This window comes from Watersipora subatra, chromosome 11, assembly GCF_963576615.1.
Source record: "Watersipora subatra chromosome 11, tzWatSuba1.1, whole genome shotgun sequence".
NCBI classification, from domain to species: Eukaryota; Metazoa; Bryozoa; class Gymnolaemata; order Cheilostomatida; family Watersiporidae; genus Watersipora; species Watersipora subatra.
This window is the reverse complement of record NC_088718.1, coordinates 28744894-28767694: the sequence shown is the minus strand read 5'-3', so window position 1 is coordinate 28767694 and position 22801 is coordinate 28744894. Positions and strand designations below refer to the sequence as shown.

At 33.6% G+C, this 22801-nt stretch overlaps 1 protein-coding gene across 1 annotated transcript in view; it reads left to right on the top strand.

The window, feature by feature from the left end:
- The window catches only part of LOC137407946 (alpha-amylase-like), a 55660-nt gene that overhangs the window by 18770 nt on the left and 14089 nt on the right, over window positions 1–22801 (top strand). The window contains exons 5-9 of the mRNA XM_068094333.1: window positions 7965–8140; window positions 8763–8961; window positions 11634–11808; window positions 16532–16629; window positions 17501–17842. Of these exons, the coding sequence (XP_067950434.1) occupies window positions 7965–8140; window positions 8763–8961; window positions 11634–11808; window positions 16532–16629; window positions 17501–17842 (990 nt within the window). The remainder of the gene's footprint in view (window positions 1–7964; window positions 8141–8762; window positions 8962–11633; window positions 11809–16531; window positions 16630–17500; window positions 17843–22801) is intronic.

Here is a 22801-nt window from a genome sequence, read left to right as displayed (position 1 = left end):
CGAGAGCATAATTTAATTTCATCGGAAAATTCTACTCCTTCCACTTCAATTGATAATAGAGAAAGAAGCAGAAGTAGGGAAAGAAGTGCATCATCCGTTTCAGCTAATAAATATATCTGCTTAGAATGTTCGACTTCATTTAACAAAAAATCAATCCTCAAAAGACATGTTAAACACATTCATCTCCAATCGAATGAAAGTTCAGAATCGTTTACAACATCAACTAATGAATCTTCGGAACAATATCACGAATATGATGATGATGATGATGCCTCGATTATTATACAAGTTTCCAATCCCCCTTTCATTTTCGAAAAAGTAAAGAATGTTTCTCATCATTCTTCATTTCATTCTGCTTCAACTCAAATTGGAAGAGGAGATCCTAGTCGATCTAAGATAACAGTAACTCCTATTACTCGAAATCTTGCTGATGATGAATCCGATGAATCAGATGTATCAGAAGAAGAAAATACAAATGAAATCGAAGAAAATAGATATTTATCTGATCAAGCTACAAAACAAATCGAAAGAAACGAAAATGAAGTGGACGCTGATGATGACAATTTAGTTGGTATTAATGATAGAGTCGAGCCCATCGTTCCTATCGAAAATGAAAGAGAACAAGTTAATCAGGATATCATTCCTGTTAATGATGATGAGGCATGGGATGAGTTAATAAGAAGATATTGGAATGCTATGAAAACAAAAAGACGACGAGGAAGAGTTGTTGAAACGTTAAACGTAAATTTATGGAATGGAAATATTCCTCAAGCAGAACTTCCAACTCCAAACCATTCGGAAAGAATATGGAACGATATGTTGACAACTTGGAATGGGTTACAAACAAGAGCTAAGTTAAATTGTAGTGTGGGATGCATTCTTGAACATAAAGCCTCAGGAGAATTAAGATATTTTCATGCTTCATCGAATAATGCTACAATTTTCAAAAAAGCAAAACTGATAACAACAAGACAGGAATTACAGAATTTCTTTGAAGAATTGACAAGACAAGATCTTGCTGCTATAGCGATTCGAGAACGCCCGAATACAGCTTGGAAATTGAATGTAATTACCAATATTTCATTCTATTTCTATAAATTGATTGGAATGGGGCAAATAGGAGTGGCTTCAGATCTTCCGACTCACATTCTTAACAATCGACATGTAATCACTATGAGCTGCACTCCTTACACAGACAATCTCTGTTTCTTCAGATGTTTAGCATTGAAGGAGATGTGTGAGTGTTCAAAGCGATGTAGTTGCACCAGACAAAGACCAAAACAGCAACTTGTGAAGATGCTATTTCAAAAGTACTTGAAACACATTTCTTCTTCTTCCTCATCCTCCAAAGATCTGATGAAGAATTTTCCTGGAATTGAGTTAGGAGACTTAATTTCTCTTGAGAAATGTTTTGACATCCGTATAACCGTATTATCTCTGAATGCTGATGAAACCTCAACAGTCATCTGGACATCGACCCAAAAAGAGGGAAAGGAACTCTTCCTCGATTTGCAGAACTCTCATTTCAGTTTCATCAAGGATGTTAATGCTTATACTAAAGGGTTTAGTTGTCCTTCCTGTGAAGTGAGCTTTACAAAAAGAGGAAATTTCAAGAGACATAAATGTAGTCAAGAAACAGTAACAAACTTCATCTTCGAAGGAGGAAAGTTTAAGACAACACCTACAATTTTCGAACAACTGAAACGAGAGATAGGAATATCCGTGGCTGAGGAAGACACTTATTATCCTTTTTTAATCACCTATGATATCGAGTGTTATCTTCCAAAATCCGACCTTCCACCAAATTCCAATTCGGTTACATTCACATCGAGACACGAATTGATGAGTATATCAGTTTGTTCAAATGTACCCGGATTTAAGGATCCAAAGTGTTTTGTAAGTGAGGGAGATACTGATTCTTGTATATCTTTTTTTGTTCAGTATATTTCCCAAATTGCTGATGAAGCCCAGGATATCCTTGAAGAAAAACTTTACTACATTAGACAGTTGATGAAGGCAAAAGCTGAAAAGCAAGGAAAAGTTGAAGAAAGATTTAAATCCTGCAAATTTTCCAATCCTCGAGTATACCATTCAAGAGAGGGATTTCGTCATTTATTTGAACGTTTCGACAAATTCATCTCATGTATTCCGATTCTAGGATTTAATTCACAAAACTACGACTTGAATGTGATGAAAGGACCTCTACTTCGATGTCTTCAAGACACAGAAGATGAAGATTTTGATTTTGTAGTGAAAAGAACAAACAAGATGAGCTGTATTCAATCAAGAAGATTCAAATTCTTGGATATTTCCAACTTCATTGCTCCAGGATTTTCCTATGCAAAGTATCTCAAAGCTTTCAAATGCTCTCAACAAAAAGGATTCTATCCTTATGAATATATGGATGATCTTGAGAAGTTGAAACAACCGTTTCTACCGCCTAAAGAATGCTTTTACAGTTCTTTGAGAGATGAACATATTTCGGATACTGATTATGAAATCTGTTTAAACATTTGGAAACAAGAGAAGATGAAAACGTTAAAAGATTTTCTAGTATGGTACAACAATCTCGATGTAGTACCATTTGTTGAAGCTGTAGAAAAACAAAAAGAAGTTTACAGAACCATGGGAATCGATATGTTGAAAGACGCCATTTCACTTCCTGGATTGGCGGTAAAATGGATGTTGAAACTTTCAGATTCACCTCCTCATCCTATGAGTTCTCATCATCAGACAATCTCATCACATCATTTCAAAACTTGTCAACCTGTCTGTCTGATCAAGGAAAACGATAAAGATATTTACTTTACCATCAAGGACAATATCGTAGGTGGACCTAGCATTATTTTTCACAGACTTCATGAGTCGAAGAAAACACTGATTCGAGAAAGAAAGTTTGGAAAGGAATCCAAACTTTGTGAAATTATTCTAGGAGTTGATGCAAATGCATTATATTTGTGGAGTATGATGCAAGAAATGCCTACTGGAAACCCTAGAATAAGGCGATTCGAAAATGGATTTGCATACACTCATCCTCGAAAAAATAGCAAGGCTGCTCATGGATGGTTACAATTTTTGACTTGGAAGGACAATATTCAAATCTTACATGAAAACAATGATAAAGAATTTAGAATTGGACAACATAATCTTCCTGTTGATGGATATTGTGAAGAATCGAATACAGTGTTTCAATTTCATGGATGTTTCTGGCATAGACATAACTGTAACAAGACCAAAGGAATAAGTATACATCCATATAAGAATCGACCCATGAGTGAAGTTCTGGAGGAAACGATAAAGAAGGAAGAATATGTTAAAGAACTTTGATATCGTTTAGTAAGAATCTGGGAGTGTGAATGGGACAAGATGATTGAGGATAACACCGAGATTAAGAACTTTATTAGTATCTTCAACGAAGAGTTTTATCCTTCCAATTCCTTTGCCACTGAGGATGAGATTATTCAGCAGATTATAAAAGGGGAGATATATGGATTCATTGAATGCGATATATCTGTTCCTGAAAACTTATACGAAAAGTTTTCAGAAATGAGTTCCATTTTCAAGAATACATCTTTGAATAGAAATCATCTTAGTGAAAGTATGAAAGAATTTGCTGAAAAGGAAGGAATGCTACCTCAAGAACAACGAAATATGGTGGGGAGTATGTTTGGACAAAAAATTTTACTACTCACCACTTTAGCAAAATGGTATCTTAATCATGGGTTGATTATAACCAAAATATATCAACTCATAGAATACACCCCTAGAAGAGTTTTCCAGTCATTTGGAGAATCTGTCTCAAATGCTAGAAGAGCTGGTGACAAAGATCCTGACCAAGAGTTGATAGCCACAACCAATAAACTCATTGGAAATTCATCGTATGGGAAAACAATCACTGAGAAATTAAAACATCGAAATGTCAAGTATATTCAAGGAGATTATGAAGCATCCTTGAGAATACGATCACACAGATTTGAATCTTTGGAGGAAATTGATGATAGCTTCTATGAGTTGACTCAACACAAGACTTCGGTTAGTAGTATATATTTATTATCTTATTGATATAATTGAATCATAATGAAAAATTTACTTGGACTAATATATGTAAAGGAATCTAATAAGACTGTATATATATTTATTCAGATGAAGATGGATATACCTGTACATATCGGATTCTCCATATTACAACTGGCTAAACTTCGGATGTTGGAGTTCTACTATGACTTCATGGATAGGTAAGTAATCTCATTTGTATCTTCTAGAAAAAATATGTATAATGGTAAACATTTGAATGATAAATTTTTGAAATGAGAGTATTATAATACTAAGATAACAAGAATTAAGGATTGAAATTTTTTTATTTTAGATACTTCGACAGAAAGGACTTCCAGTATGTGGCGATGGATACAGATAGTGCCTACATGGCTCTTTCAGCACCTATGGATAATATCGTTAGAAAAGAGATCGCTGATATATACTACAAAGAATATGGAAAATGGTTTCCTAGGATGTATTGCGAACGACACGCGGATGATTTCCAACTCTGTAAATCTGATCCTACAAAGTTGTGGGAATTAAAAAATTGTTGCAAAGAAGTATATCAATATGATATAAGGACTCCTGGTTTATTCAAAGTAGAATTTTCAGGTCATGGAATAGTAGCCTTAAATTCTAAGACTTACTTTTGCTGGAATGATGAAACTCATTCTACAAAGCATAGCAGTAAAGGATTAAGTAAAACTACGAATAGTTTTACAAAAGACACTTTTTTAAAAGTATTACAATCAAGATTTCCTAAGGAAGGGATAAACAAAGGTTTTGTAAAAAAAGACAATAGAGTGTTCTCATACACTCAACTTAGAACCGGATTAACATATTTTTATTCAAAAAGAAGTGTATGTAACGATGGAGTGAGCACAGAATATATTTTAGCATAATTTTTAGAAGTGATTTTGTTGCTAAGTATATATGATAGTAGAGTTTTGCTCCTCGATGTATTATTACTATAAAATTTTATTTTCTTCATTGACTCTTCTTTTCGTATATACAATATCAATAATATATAACTAAGCTCATATAAATTCAATATACTATCCAATGTAAAATCATTTCGAATGTAGACTTTCTCATAGTAACATGGCTCAAAACATTCTGATTAAAGATTTTGTTCCATTCGAGGTTGCAGAAATAATCCCGGATAACATCTTGGTTCAACTTGACGAAAATGAACAAATTCGTACACATCTCACCGAGGAATGTTTATACTACATTCTAGGAACAGCTGCTTTTAGAAAAGTTGTGTCATTGAAAAGATTAAAGTCCAACTGTGTCTGCAGTGCGTTGGAATGCAGGGAATGTTTGGAATCAACAATATGTGTAAAAGAAATATCGATAACACCCTCAGATTTGAAGATGATCTTTGAATGGGTTGATCTTGAAGCTACCATTCGAGAAGGTAAAATTGGAAAAGAGGTTGATTTAGAATGGATTAACAGATTTATCGCGATCGATTTTAAAACGATGGAAGAAAAGATTTTTGAAACCGTGCTTTGGAATAGAATTCGGCACTACATGACTCATCCTACACAACGTGATGAAACGAAACAACTGCTCTTCAGAAGACTCCTTCATATAGCGCAATTTCCATTAATCGGAGAAATACTGGAAGAGGAAATCGAGCATGAAATTGATAATGTAATTATAGATGAAAAAACTGTTGGATGAAAATAAAAAAAAAGATTCGGAATGTTATTAAGTCTACTCCTCTAGAATTCTCCACCATTCTTCAATTTAGCTCTGACGGTGAAGGAACCAAAAACGAAGAAAACAGAAACAATGTCGGTTATATTTCTAGAGGAGTTTATTCCAGCTCATCTTAAGGATGGACAATTATCAAGAGTGGTTGTAAAGAAAAACACAAAAAAATTCATCAGAAGAGTTACTGAAGAAACTTTTTACTATGTTATCGGATTCTATATCTATAAACGCTTCGTAACATATTTAGAAAGTCAGTGTAGATGCTTCGAGGGAGCTCAAGGATGTCAACATTGTATTAGAATAATGCAAGTACGATATGGAAATGAAGGATTGACTCGACAAGAACTTCATGAGACTTTTGCCGAACTCGATATTGGAACGTGTTTGGAATCTGCTCAAATCGGACCAAGGAGTGACAAAGTCCAACTATCATTATTATCCTCACTTGATTGGAACACACCTTCAAACATAATATTAACCGAATCAAGACTTTATCCATATTTGAGAGGAGAAGCCAATGATCAACAAGTTACAAATCATTACTTCAGTGAACTCCTACATATCAATGGGAAGAATTGATAAACATCACAGTTAGACTTTGCATAATTCTTTATATTTAATCACTTCATATCCAAGAAGGATTGAGTCATCAAACAGAATTGAATAACTTTTTTGTATAGTATTTCAAGATAATTTTGAAGAATGAACTATATATATTATATCGACATACTTTTTATTCATTTTCTTTGCCTACTTCAGTCAAGAGAGTAGTATTTTAAAAAGACACTATGACTATAATGAATTTGCACATTATAATATTTCTCATTTTACGGTTTACGGGAATAATAAATGGAAATCAAAGAATTCAATATGTTACCGATGCGAATAACTGCTTAAGCAGAACACTCAATGAATTTGAAGTTTCATTACTACTTCCATTCGAAGAAACTACTTTATATCACAAGAATAATGAAACATGCGGAAGAATATTTCCATCAGACTACTTTCATTGTGGTTATCCATTACCAGGCAATCACAGATTTGCGTGTAAAGAACTACTAAATGAAGATGAAACAGATGGAGAAAACCTATACCTTAATCCTATAGTGTCAGCTTCATCGGAGCAAGTTCTAACATATTCTGAATGTGAATATTCAGTTCAAAATTCCACAATCGATATTCTAATTGATTTCAAATTATTCTACAGAGGAGAATTATGTGGATATAACTCTACTCTTTCAATGTTTTAATGTCCTCCAGGATCGAATTTTCAAGATATTGACTTTATCTGTAATCTTCAGCCTATTTCAAATTCTACTACACCTAAAGATACCTTCATTTATGATAATATTGGAAATAATGAAGGGTTAGATTTGTTACTTCCTGTTCAGTTTCTCAATTCTTTGGGAAAATCAACTCTTATCTTAGTTCTTCGATGTGACACAGAAATTGATGAAAGATGTATTCCAAAACTTTCCTTTTTAAAACGAATGACAGAATGATTTTGAATTTTTTGTAACATTTATAGTTTATATTTTATAATAAAAACTTATCTCTCATTCAACCAAATATATAACAATCTCCAGAAAATCAACCCCTCGGTGTCCCAGATATTAACCCCCTCACTCATCCGGTAATCTCTCGCTCTCCTCGATAATCCGCGAGATCCACTCCGGAAAACCAACCAGCCCTCGATGTCCCAGATATTCACCCCCCACTAATCCACCGATAATCCGCGACGATTCGGCCGACTAATCCGCAACGATTCCCCCGACTAATCCCGCGATAATCTACGTTTAATCGGATGACTCATCCCCCACTAATCGGATGACTCATCCACAGATAATCCGCCGATTACGCCAGGAGCGGATCCATACCCCCTCGAATTCAACCCCCTACTCTACACCACAATTTCCCCCCAAACCCCAACATCTCATTCAACTCCACGCAATTCAATCTACACCCCTAGCCAATTTAATTCGCAACCCCCTTTTTCTATCCCCCCGCTGGATCCGTCACTTTTTTGTGTAGATCTGCTCTCTACATACTACTAATAAATCATTTTACGTGTGGTAATATTGCCGTAGGTTTGCCATTACATACATGTACTTGCTGTTATGAAATAAAGAGTAATATCAAAAGAAGAAAATTATTTATAGAATTTGATTGTTGAGAATTTTTGGTTCAACTACTGTTCAAAATTGTAGGAGAAAAGCTAGCAGGCGCATTTCTCAAAAACTCGATTTCTTTAGACAATCTTCATTTTATCAACAGTAATCTGGGGCTTTTACCTAGTAATGATGCATTATCATTTGTCGACAACCATGACAACCAGAGAAAAAGCGGTAAATACAGAGATGTCATCACATTCCAACAGAAACAAGTAAGTTTTAACAAACTGAAGTCAAGGTAAAAATGACTTAGAGATTGATTGAGAGCTGTTGGGTTTAGAGGAGTCTGAATCCAACAACTTTTTATACCTAATTGGGCACCTGTTTATGGCTGTCAATCGAGATGTTAGTTCTGAAATATTTGTTGTAATTTTAGTACCTAATTTTTTTTCAATGTGTTTTGCTATGAAACTGAGAAAAAGTTAATGATGTATGAATTCCTCATTAATACATGGTGACCTTATTAGTGCATGGTGACCTTATTAATACATGGTGACCTCATTAATACATAATCATCTCAATGATACATGGTGACCTCAATAGTAGATGTTGACCTGATTAATACACGATGACATCAATGATGCATAATGACCTCAATGATACATAATGAGCTCAATAATACATAATGACCTCAATAATACATGGTAACCTCAAGGATACATAGTGACCTCAAAAATAGATGTTGACCTGATTAATACATGATGGCCTCAATGATACATGATGACCTTAATGATACATTGTGACATCAATGATATGTGGTGACCTCAATAATACATGATGACCACAACTCTTTGAATATGGGAAACCACCTTATCTACTTATAACTCATTTTAGGCATACTTAATGGCATCCATATTTATGCTCTCTTGGCCATACGGAGTTCCTAGGGTGATGAGCAGCTATAATTTTACTCAAGATTGGGAGGGACCTCCTAGTGGCAGCCCTAACCAAAATGGTAATTGTGGAAATGGTTGGATCTGTGAGCACAGGTGGAAAGAAATTTCAAGCATGGTGGAGTGGAGAAACCAAGCTGGTAATTCTTCATTTTATCTAAACAGTAAATGGCTACAGGTAACAAGATGACGCTTGATGGTCTAACAGGTCGGACCTGCAAGCAACCGGCCAGGGTTCAATGCCTAATCGTTCCTGCAATGTTTTTATCTTAAATGTTCATTACTGTGACATCTGTATAAATTCCACGTATGCTACTGTGGTTTGTGCATACATTCAATGTACAATACTGTCGTGTGTGTATCTATTGTACATTAATGGGGTGTATATACAGCAGCTATAGCCTAGTGGTCTAAAACTCTTGACTTGCCAACAACAGATTGGGCTTCAATTGCCGAAAATGGTTACCGATGGTTCCAGGAATGACATTCAACATTAAATTGCTCTCTGCAACTGGAGATGTATCCAGCTGTCAAAATGCCCTTGTCGCTGAACTCAGACATGACCAGCCAAGATCATAGAGACATTGTCTGTGCAACAAACAATCAAACAACAACAACAGTGCCTGTTAACTAAAAAAGTGCACACCGATCTGGGATTGCTCAAACAGATAGCTGCAGCCATCACGACCAGGATGTTTCAAAACTATTAGGATCCCGCATCGTCCTATGCCATATCGCTTATAAATAAAGATTATTAAAATTAAGTTAGAATTATAAGTTAAAAAAACTGGATAAAAAATTCTCAAAATACCAATTACTGGACCTAGCGGTGCAGGGTAATAACATTTTCATAAGTCTGTGTTAACAAATGAAGCTCTAGTTATCTAGCTAGTACTTATCTACTACACCATAAGTTTGATAACTGTAGTTATGAATGATGAGATGAAACTGTTAGTGTTACTGTGCAGACGTTTAAACCCTTTCAATTTCTACTTTGTAAAATTGATCTGCAATGTTTGACACTCCCTCCAACAGTAAAACATCTCTTCTACATTCTTTCCTTGTTTATGCTTATACATGTACTTTGAGTTGTGTATTATGTATGTATATTATGTATGTATATTATGTATGTATATTATGTATATATATTATGTATGTATATTATGTATGTATATTATGTATGTATATTATGTATGTATATTATGTATGTATATTATGTATGTATATTATGTATGTATATTATGTATGTATATTATGTATGTATATTATGTATGTATATTATGTATGTATATTATGTATGTATATTATGTATGTATATTATGTATGTATATTATGTATGTATATTATGTATGTATATTATGTATGTATATTATGTATGTATATTATGTATGTCAGATTGCATATAAACTGCAACAGTTTTTGTAAGAGTGTAGGCAACAGCTTTTTTTAATATTGCACGATTTTTTCTCAAAGTTAAAATTTTTAGCAAAGCTTAAGCAGGGCTTATTTGCAGGGTTTGGGGTCGGAACTCTGTAATTTGGTTACGCATACTTGCTCACTTATCTATTACTAGTACACTGGCAGTCTGGCGCATAGTGAGAGATCATCAGCTGTAACCACTAACTGTACAATTATTGCAAATTGTGGCAAGTTAGTTGATAGGTGCAGGAGGCAGTGTCGATCTTTCAAGTCGCAAGTTGTGAGTTCGAGTTCTGTTAAAACTAATCATTTTTCTTAACCTCCAAGTATGGTCTCAGACGGACAGATGGTCGGATGGACAAACATAGCTCTTATCATAGTAAAGACTAAAACCCTGGCAGTCCCGTATGTCATAATAAGATTGGCAGGTGTAATAACTATGTGTACAATTATTCTTAAACATGAAAGTGGGATTTATTGATATAATAGTGGTTAGTGTCGGTATATCAAGCTGAAAGTTGTGAGTTCAAATCCCACATGATGCAATCTTTTTCTCAACCTCAAACTGTGGCTTTGAACAGATGGAATAAACAAACGCTGCTGTTATTATAGAGAAGATTTACTTGTAAAATTAAACTTTACATCAGTAAAGTACCTTTGTAATCCTTGTATACTGCACTGCTGGAGAGTAATGGCCCATCTATAAAAGTCTCAAAGTTTGTCATCTGTCGTCGTTCCGTGTCTGTTTTGCTATAGTGATTAAAATCCAGCAAGAAAAAACCCATATCGTAGAAGATTTGATCTTGGAACCTTCCATTTACAGGGCCTCAAGTTAACCCACTAAGCTTATCAGGAAGCAATAGATTCATAGAGCGATACGAGTCATTATATGGGTTAAAATAAGCATAGCGACTCTGTGTTAGCGCAACGTCACCAAAGCTTGCTATAACGGTTCTCATTAGCAAGTTTAGCAATACAGATACTAGCTTACTCAAATTAGCCAATGGTAACCACATTATCTGCCACTGTTTATAAGCTGTTTTAATGCCCCTGCAACGCCGGGCATTCAGCTAGAATTTTAGTAAAGACCAGTATGCTGCTGACGGTGCTACTCACTGCAAGATATCGTCTGGTATAATAACTAAACATACAATTATTCTTTAATTTAGCAAAGTAGTTGAGTGGTGCGGTTGGGTGGCTCAGTTGTTGGCAAGCCTAGTTGCAAAACGGAATATCTGTAATCTATTCTCGCGAGGCAATTTTTCTCTCAAGGCAATCTTTTTCGTAACATTCCTAGCATGATTTCAGACAGACGGGCAGACACAGTTTGTATGGTAGTAAGAGATTAATATCTCTATGATGTTTGAGATTAATATCTCTATGATGCTTGTAGGTTCTAGTGGTGTGGATAACTGGTGGTCCAACTTAAATAATCAGATCGCTTACAGTAGAGGAAATTCATCTTTCATAGTGTTCAATAACAATAATGGTATCTTGGATAAGATGCTCTACACAGGATTGCCTGCCGGAGAATATTGTGATATCATTAGTGGAGACATCAAGAACAAGTAAGCGGATAGCATTGTCATACAATACAAGGGCGGTGATAATATATGTACAGAATATTTAAACTATATATCTATATATTTCTCAAAGTATGTCCGTGGATAGGTCGTACGTCTGTCTGCATTCCGGCTATAGCTATTAAAATCTTGATATTAATATTTCACATTTTGATGGATTTTAACTAACAGCGAATGCATCGACCAGTTTTTTATCCGGACACTCTACCATGAATTAGAACGGCATATAGATCAAAGAAGATTTCATATACTGCATACCCCATGTGCATGCTAATTATTTTTGCCTTGCGCCCATGCGCTAAGATGCCGCTGTTAAGAAATATTTTTGGGACTCAAGTTTATGCGACACGATGCTTCTTCGTTTTATTTTTCGTTAGGGCTAATTTATTTCGTCCCACGATATCGACAACAATATAACTCAAACTTAAAATTTGGCGATTTCTGTACTGATTATATACGTTATTTAAAGATATACGTTGCTGAACTCGCTATGGCGAGTTATCTGTTATATGGTATATCCGTTGACCGTTATAATAAAAACGTTTCGCAATGCTAAAACTTCTGTTAAAAGTTTAAAGTTTACTAAAATGCATACTAAAACTTCATTCAAGTATGTGTTTAGTAAACTAAAATCATTTAAGTTAGATTCAGCGTTCATGTTACGCGTCTGTCTCGAAGGTAAAAATTCTCCACGTAGTACATTGTAATGTTATAATATATTATATTATCTTGCCTCTCCCCAAACGTCAAAGATGTCAAATGTTGTTATATGTTAAAAACAAATCAATTTTCTGTTCTAAGACTTTTTTATTACCCAGGCAACGCCCGATAGCACAGCTAGTATATAGATACGTATATAACTTTATCAGCAATAATTTCATGTCAAACAAAATTTTTTTCCAAATTAAGCCATACACAAATCGTAAAACAAAATTAATAAAATTGGGCAACGGTTAGCCGCTAAAATCAAATGAACGGTCTGGCATATAGCATTTGAAATACCTTTCTCTGTTAATAGAACGTATATTAGGTAAAACATTGTTAAAGCAGCTAGAAATGGTGTTTTCAAAATAACTGTTAGATACCATATAAAGTTTGTTCCTATCATTTTAGTTGAAATGAGTTGAAAACCTGTAAATGCCATGTAAAAAACGAAAACACAAAATGTGAAAGATTTTAAAACCTTTAATGAAAGTAAAATAAATATTTAGCCCAAACAGAGTAAGATCATTTGTTGGAAAGATCAAACTATATATAGTATATATATTATATATAGTATATATATACTATATATAGTATATATATTGTATATAGTATATATATACTGTATATAATATATATAGTACCTAAAGTATATATATATATATATATATATATATATATATATATATATATATATATATATATATATATAGCATATATAGTTTACTCAACTAGTAACGCCACCAAACGAAATGTCTAAGTTTTTGCAAGTGCTCTGTTAGTGCTGAATGATTCTTCTATAAGTAGGTTTTTTATAGTTAATTTACATGTAATTTGGTATCAATTTACAAGACAAATGCAAATCATATTATTAGTAAGAGAATGGTATTTGATCAAAATGTTTTTTGCTGATAAAACTAATTTTAAATTTAATTTTAAAGACTGCAATTAAAAAAGACTGCGTTATGACTAGTGTGTAATTTACAAATAGTACCACCTTGTTTTGCATCTACAGTTTTGTTCGGAACACTAGATGTTTTCCAACTGATAAATATGTTAACTTATTTTACTAACATCGTTGAATACAAAATACTGACTGGATTAACTCCTCTATACTCACTGATATGTTTAAGTTCTCAAGTACCAGATATCCATGACATGATAATTTTATTTTCTTTTTACCAAAAAATGCACAACAATTGTATTGCCAAATATTTTAATCTTTTGTTAAAAAATAGAAAATGTATACCTAAACTTATTAGTTTTGAGTCTTCTTTGTATAAAGTTTTGTTTTAATCTTTATATCTTCTTGGGTACATGAATTCCTACACACTAGATAATATTGATACTTATTAGAGAGCATTTCATGTGTTATGCTATTTTATTATTGTCTTTTCTTTGAGCTCAAGTTGTATCATTACATCGATGTCTTGTCTGCATATCTTAGTATATGTCTATGTATTATACGTCTATGTGGTTCGCACACTTTTGGTCTAATTATTTCTATGAGTCCAGGTCAGACAGTGATTTTTAAACTTTTTGAACTGAACTAAATGAGTAATCACTATTAAATAAATATAAAATGTAAGCATAAAATATTATATAAATATACATAAAATATATTATAATACAATTGTTATATTATATATCATTATCATATATTATGTATTATATATATTATATATAATGATATATTATATATCATATATTTTATATATAATATATATTATATATCATATATATTATATATATTATGTTTATCATATATATTATATATAATATGCATTATATATGCTATATACTATATGTATTATATATTTTACATAATATATATATAAAATATATTTTTTATATAATAAATATTATATTTATCATATATATTATGTGTAATAGATTTAAAATAAATGTAAGTTGAATAAGCACTATCAGAAATCTAGGAATCAAAACGCTTTTTGGTTGAAGTATTCTCTCAATGTTTTCTGTTTTCCTATTGCTGTTCGTCAAATAATTTTATTCTCTTTGATTATATTTGTTGATAGATGGTAGCATATAAAAGGTTTTACAATAAAATTAATGAACTCTTCATACTACAGATCAAGACAAGAAGCATAAAATCTTTGAGTATCGAAGTTTGATAACAACTGTTATATCGTTGGATGCAGTAAATAGCCAGATGTCTCCTGTTTTCCGCAAAGTGCATTAACCGTTGCCATGGTAACAATGTACACTAGCAGTGAAACTAACTAACAGATTTATGGCTGAGCAATTACTGAGAAAATCATAAGAGGCATTAGCTATCAATAATTCAAGCATCCGTATGAATGAAAGAGATATATTTTCATTATAGAGAGTCTAATGAATGACATAAAATGATATAATTTCAATGGCTAAATAGATACATACATACATGCATACATACATACATACATGCATACATACATACATGCATACATACATACATACATACATGCATACATACATACATGCATACATACATACATACATACATACATACATGCATACACACATACATGAATACATACATACATACATACATACATGTATACACACATACATGCATACATACATACATGCATACATACATACCTACATACATACATACATACATACATACATACATACATACATACATACATACATACATACATACATGCATGTACGTATGCATGCATACATGCATGCGTACATGCATGCATACATGCATATGTACATGCATACGTACATGCATACGTACATACGTACATACATACGTACATGCATGCATACATGCATGCGTACATGCATGCGTACATGCATGCGTACATACATGCATACATGCATACATGCATACATGCATACATGCATACATACATACATACATACATGCATACATGCATGCATGCATACATGCATGCGTACATGCATACGTACATACATACGTACATGCATATGTACATACATACGTACATACATACGTACATACATACATGCATACATGCGTACATGCATGCGTACATGCATGCGTACATGCATGCGTACATGCATGCGTACATACATGCGTACATGCATGCGTACATGCATGCGTACATGCATGCGTACATGCATGCGTACATGCATACTTACATGCATGCGTACATGCATGCGTACATGCATGCGTACATGCATACTTACATGCATGCGTACATGCATGCGTACATGCATACGTACATACATACGTACATACGTGCATACATACATACATACATACATGTACGTAGGTATGTATGTACGTATGTACGTACATACATACCTACGTATGTATGTATTTTATTTTTGTCACAGGGTCTAATCTGCTTCGAATATTATCTACCAGTGATAATAAAGTTTACATGTATATCTATCTACCTACCAATGTATGTATGTACGTATGTACAAATGTACGTACGCATGTATGTGCATATGTATGTACATATGTACGTACATATGTACATACATACATGTATGTACATATGTACGTATGTATGTACATACATACATTGGTAGATAGATATACATGTAAACTTTATTATCACTGGTAGATAATATTCGAAGCAGATTAGACCCTGAGACAAAAATAAAAGTGAAATAACATTAAGAATAGTAAAATAAAATTATATGTATTGGAAGAAAAAGTTTGAAAATAAAAAGTTAGGCATTACTTTGTTACTTACTGTAATATAGCACTTTTATAATTATTTTGGCTTCCAGAGATTCACCTTTTTGAGCATGATTAGAAACAACAAGTATAGTGTTTGACTATCAACAAAACTGCATTACGCACTAAAGAGTAGTGAGGCGCACACATTCTCCTCACAGCGGTTAGTGGTTAGAGCCGTCATGTAGGAACCAGATGGCAGTCGCGTCACTCCTGTGTCACTGCGAAGGGCTGATAGCAAAAAATCATGTTTTGCATTTGCTACCACACTTCCTGTCAAGAATATTTTAAAGTTCGATTCGCTTTTGCAGATATATTTGCTTTATATTTCAGTGTTTGTACAGGAAAGACAATAACAGTTGGAGCAAATTCGAATGCTCGGATTTCTTTAGATGGATCAGTAGGATTACCTGTTATAGCTTTTCATCAAGGTTAGTATCGAATTCTACCAGATTCAACTACTTGTTAGTTATGTCAGCCTTTTCTCCTTTTCTCGCTGTCAAGACTTTTAGCCAACCAGTTTTATTTAATGATTTACATGTAGGTAATACTAGTATGCGCTGTTAAGGCTTGTATCAGACTATCAAGTGTTTGTAGCCAACCAGTTTTATAATTTTCAAAATATTTTCCTGTGTAAATTCCATAAGACTTAAGCAATACTAGCATTAGGCCTGCCACTGATCGGGATTTTTTTTCATTTTCAAAACAAATGTTTTTTGCAACACAAACCCCTGAAAGTGTTCATTGAGTATAATTGTCCTTAATGCATGCAAGGACTGAGTCTTCAGTTACTAATCAGACAGATCGTGACACATTGACATTGAAAGCGAAAGATCAAAATTTGTCAATCGAGTCAGGCATTGCTTGAAGTGGTTTAGTTGTCCCTTCTGAACTGACCCGCGCTACTTTTGTACATTTAATAAGCCTGTCTGTTCTCTTCTCTTCTTTCACTTGAGAATATGTTAACATCACAAAACACACTCTTATCATCCTGAAGATTAGTCATTGATAAGTGGAAGGGACTGAGTGGTGCAAGTGGTAGAATGTAAGGCTCACAAGTTGAAGGTCATGGGTGTGAGACCAGTGCTAAACATCCATTTATGAATGTCCGACAGTATTACAGTTCCAAGATCAAATTTTGATGCTTTAGTAGATAGATCGCAAGATTAACAGCTTACCAATACGCAGAGTAGAGTTTCAGTCCAGCCATTCAATTTTGAACAAATTTAGGTATTTTACTCAAGATAGAAATAACGTGCGTGTTTATGTTGTTGAATTTAATCAAATTTTATTGTGTGAAAGGATCTAGGGTTCAAGAACTCGCTACACAACCTTCTACACTATCAGTCACAACAGAAACAGCTACAACAACAATAACAATACCTATGAAAACAACAGTTTTGCCTACAACAACAGTAGATAAGCCTACCACGATGGCAATAACAACAAAGGGAACAATGTCTACCACAACAGCAAAACATGCAACCTCTACAACAAGTCCTACAACAAGTCCTACAACAAGTCCTACAACAGGTCCTACAACAAGCACTACAACAAATCCTATACCACCTACCGATAAAGAACAGACGATCGTATTTATTAGAAAGATTACTGACCCTGGTGAAAACTTGTTTATCAGAGGAGGTCAGTGTAATTATGTAATTATAGTATAGTGTGGAAGGGTGTAGAGAATAGTAAAGATGTAGCATGTAGTAAAGGTGTAGTAGGGTATAGAATGTAGAAGAGGTGTAGGGTACAGTAGGAAAGTATAGCGTAATAGAAGTGTAGAAAGTAGCAAGGGTGTAGGTTATAGTAGGGAGTGTAGAGAGCAGTCGGGGTGTAGACAGTAGCAAGTGTGTAGACAGTAGCAGGGGTGTAGGAAGTAGGGGTGTAGCGAATAGTAGGAGATCACAACCGGTCAAGCTGCCGGTTGCGTCTGAGCTATTTACAGCTGTTAGTGTATAACTTGGATTAACTTAAAAAAATTCACTAATAATTGTTTGTGTTCGCACTACTTTCAGATACAAGCATTATCACTAACAGATTAAGTATTTTTAAATAGTTTCTACCCAACTTCAATGATGTCATTCATACATGTAATAAGTCACCGAAGATTTAAAGCAGAGTCATACTGAACAAGAGTACAGCAATGATACATTAGTTAACCTAGTTGAGTGACAACACTCAATCATACAACTGTAGTAGGTCAACAACCCATTTATCTACTCTGGGACTTATTGTCATATATCAATAAGCTAAATGTTCAAAGGTTTATTTTTGTGGACTCATATTTTGACTATATAAGATGCAACTCCGCTATTCTTATAGTTTTACAGCTGTAGAAAGTTCTAGTTGAGATCATTAGCAATTCCTTGTTGGATAGCTGACTAAAGATGAACTGTATACATATAGCATATATATACTAGATGAATTCCCGACAATGCATGAGTAATAAAAAGGTTTTTGCCCAGAAAAGTTTATTTTTAACTAACTTAATATACAACATATACCATTGTGATTTTTAAATGAAGGTGTTTGTTTATTTTAGTGTACGGTGATTATTTCTGTGTAATTCATACTGAACCAGCTGCAGTTTATACTACAGCTTTATACTGAGGGCAGTAGTCTTGTTTGCCATGCGAGTTTAAACATTTGTCTTCACATATGGGCACATATTTTTTCTGGTATGGCTTTATGTATAACACTAAGTGAAGTGTTACGCATGAAGTCATGGAAGATTAGCAGGTGTAATGACTATGTATACAATATACTCTGTAGTATAGCCAGTTGGGTAGTGTAGTATATTGGTAGCATGCCTGTCTGCCGAACTGGAGGTTCTGAGTTTAAATCCAATGTGCAGTAAGTTTTTCACTTTTAAAACCTCATTGCTGTAACTAGACGCACAGACAGGTGAACACTAAGATTTGTAGATATATAAGATTAATAGATATAAGATTTATAAAAATGATATTTATAAATATGTGATATGAGATTTATAGATATGAGATTTATAGATATGAGATACAAGATACTGTGTAGAGATAGTTCGTATCTCTATGATATCTATATAAGTTTTGATGGACAAGCTGGCACCTTTCAATACTGGTACAAAGGTATAGCAGTGAAGCGCATGAGGTTATTTTGCCTTTGTACATTGTGGATTTAGCGATGACTTTTAGGAGCAACCGTAAATAGGAATGTAACACCACATTTTAAATTGAAATGGCACATTCGAAAACTGCAACTAAAAAATAGGTAATGGATTTTGAAATAGCTTTTAAAAATATTTTTATACAAACGAACGCTAACGGTATCAGTAATTAGTAATAAAAAATACATATTTAGTTTGTAGCCCGCAATCGTCAAAAGGATAGATAAAATTTTGAATACAATAAGAACAACTTAGCCTAGTGGTTGCGAGCGCTTGTTTGTAAGCTTGTGAATTGAATATCGCGAGTTCAACTATTTTGCGGAGCGAATTTTTCATACCTAAAACTTCATAGCTATAGCTGGACAGACACTCATGTGTATATATGAGTATTAATTGTATACATGTATCAGTATCATATCATGTTTTATTATAATCATTGTAGCAAAACAGACTATCTAGCCATTGTTTGCTATTTAGTATCAATGGCTAGATAGTTTAATTATTTCATGGTTAAACACCTTTACAATTGTTTTATTTTTTCTCTTAATTTATTTGAACTGCACAAAACACTTTTCTCATGACATAAAGTTTACAAGTTAGAATGGTAACTGTTGTATATGTTAAATAAAAATGAATTTTCTGTTCAAAAGCCTTTTCATTACCCAGGTAACGCCGAGCATTCAGCTCATATATTTATATAAATGTATGTATTTATATTGATATATATATATATATTTGAAAAAAATATTAAAAAAGGAAAGTAGTAAACTTTTAGTAATTGCGCTAAAAATTTGTTTCGTGCAATGCACTCATCAGACGGGGTTGTACTAAAAACCTTTGAGACTAAAAATCATATATATATATATATTTATTGACAGATTGATATTATATCTTATGCAGATAAGAACAGGGATGTTACACTTTATAATTTGATAATATTTAATCAAGATTGGTTAAAAAAACCTGGGTAAGTTAATAATAACAAACTTGATAGAGTCATTCAAACTATTGAAATAGCAACACATTATGTGCCGTCATAACAAACTGATATTCCTTAGTTATGTAAATTTAGAAAAATTAAATTGTCTAATTATTATACTAGCAGTAGATGATTGTTTTCTTTGCTTGTATTAGATTTGACTTGAGCAAAGTGTTACAAAAACATCCAATAAAGACAATTTGTAGTTCAATTTTTAGTCATCTAAAACATTTAACTCGAAATTTCTAGTTCTGCAGACAGGCGTGTAACATTCAATTAGCTATACTATGGATTAAATTGGGTACATAATTATTACACCTGCCAATCATTCATGTCTTCATGCTTAACACCTCAGCTAGCTTTATGTGTAAAGCCACACCAGAAGAAAAACACGTGCCCATACGTAAAGCAAAATGCTTAAACTCACATGGCAAGCAAGATTATTGTATTCAGCATAGAACTGTAGAAAGAACTGCAGCCGGTACAGTATGAGCTACACGGAAAAAACACAGTACACAGAAATGAACTCAGTACACAGAAATGAACACAGTACACAGAAATGAACTCAGTACACAGAAATGAACACAGTACACAGAAATTAACTCAGTACACAGAAATGAACACAGTACACAGAAATGAACTCAGTGCACAGAAATTAACTCAGTACACAGAAATGAACTCAGTACACAGAAATAAACAACTACCTACATTTAAAAGTTAAATGGTAAATGTTGTCAATGTTGGTTAAAAATAAATCTTCTGCGCAAAAACTTTTTTATTATCTGTGCAACCCCGGGCATTCACCTAGTATTATAAAATGAGGCTTTACTGTACATTGTATTAAATCTATTATCAAAAGTATTATGTTGTTGTGAGGTACAATATAGCACAATAAATAAACAACTTGTGTAACTGCCTATGACATAGCATGTCATTCTGTATTACATGAATTTTAAAATATGCAATGTCAGACTTTATTCAAATATTCTATATTAGGTCAGATTAAATCCCATACAAACATATTATAATCAAATAAAAATCATTGTCATTGATTCGGAGTGAGTAAAACCCTGAACTTTTAGTCATCTAATTATTACATAATTATCTATGTCATTATACATTATATATATATATTACTAATATTATTAGTACAATGCTATTAATATTATTATGGCTTTTAGTAGTAATATTAATATCATTGTTATCATTATTGTGGTTTGTACTGCTACTATTGTAACTAGTTGTTGGTATTTTTGTAGTTAACTTTGTTATTATGAGTGTTATTATTAATAATATTGTTACTGAGGTTACTATTTTTATTATGATTATTTGTATTTTTATTATTATTGAAATAGTTTACACTACCAAGTGGTTGGTAGTAAATGAGTCTTAGTTTAAAGCCAAAGGGTTATCACTTTAATTATTCCTTCTGCTGAAGAGTTTTCTTTAACATCTGGGCAGTTCCTAGTAGCACTGTTTTCTGAATTGTTTCAAAAGACAGTTCAGCGCCGACCTCAACCAGATATGAGATGATCTGGCTTGATATTGTTGAATAGCTCTAATAACTATAGCTATCCCTTTTGGTTGGACATTCTACAGCCTTCGAAGTTCGAATTCCAGCTCTTTAAACTTTTTCTTTTCATCTTCTTTCCTCTCCACCCTGGCGTCTCATGGTATTTCTATGTCAATAATCTTTCCTCGCTACCCTGGCATCTCCTGGTATTGCTATGTCAATAATCTTTCCTCTCTACCCTGGCGTCATTGAACTTAAAACCCCTGGAATGGCAAGAGGTCACTCGCGAGTACGGAAATCCGGTCGACGCCATTATCAGTTAATGTTCAAGTTAATTTCATTGCGTTCAATGTGAGAAAGAAATCTAATTTCAGATTTAACAGCTATGGAAGGTCACGAATACACCGCTCAATCAAAGGAACAGACTACTGAGATTGCTACTAATAATTTATGTACGAGAGATAAGGGTGTAGGTGCACAGTGCTATTGCTATTCCATGAACTGCAAAAACCGCAAGAATGGACTTTTAAAGGAAAAGGCATGACATTTCACAAGTGAGTCACTTCTACTACTAGTTCTATTACTATTGCTCAAGTCTACGACTACTAATAGTTGTGCTACTACTAGTTAGTACTGCTACTAGTTAGTTCTACTACACTAGTCACTGGGTGAGTGAGAGTCGATCAGTGTCACCAATGATATACAGCCCCCCAAGGATAGCCGACGGCTATCATATGGGCGGGGTTTAATGATGGAGCTCTATTAGGATTGTGCTAGCCTGGGTTTCGGAGCAAACACAACTCTCGCGGGGCGGTCGCGTTGCCTTGTTAGGTTTTAGAAAACACGAATCGCTGTTATCGTTTCATTAGCTTTTTCAGCCAGTAGACCCCGCGCGTCACAATAGCAAACATTGAATTTCTGCAATGTAGGGGTAATACCTAACCAAAATAATGTATTTAT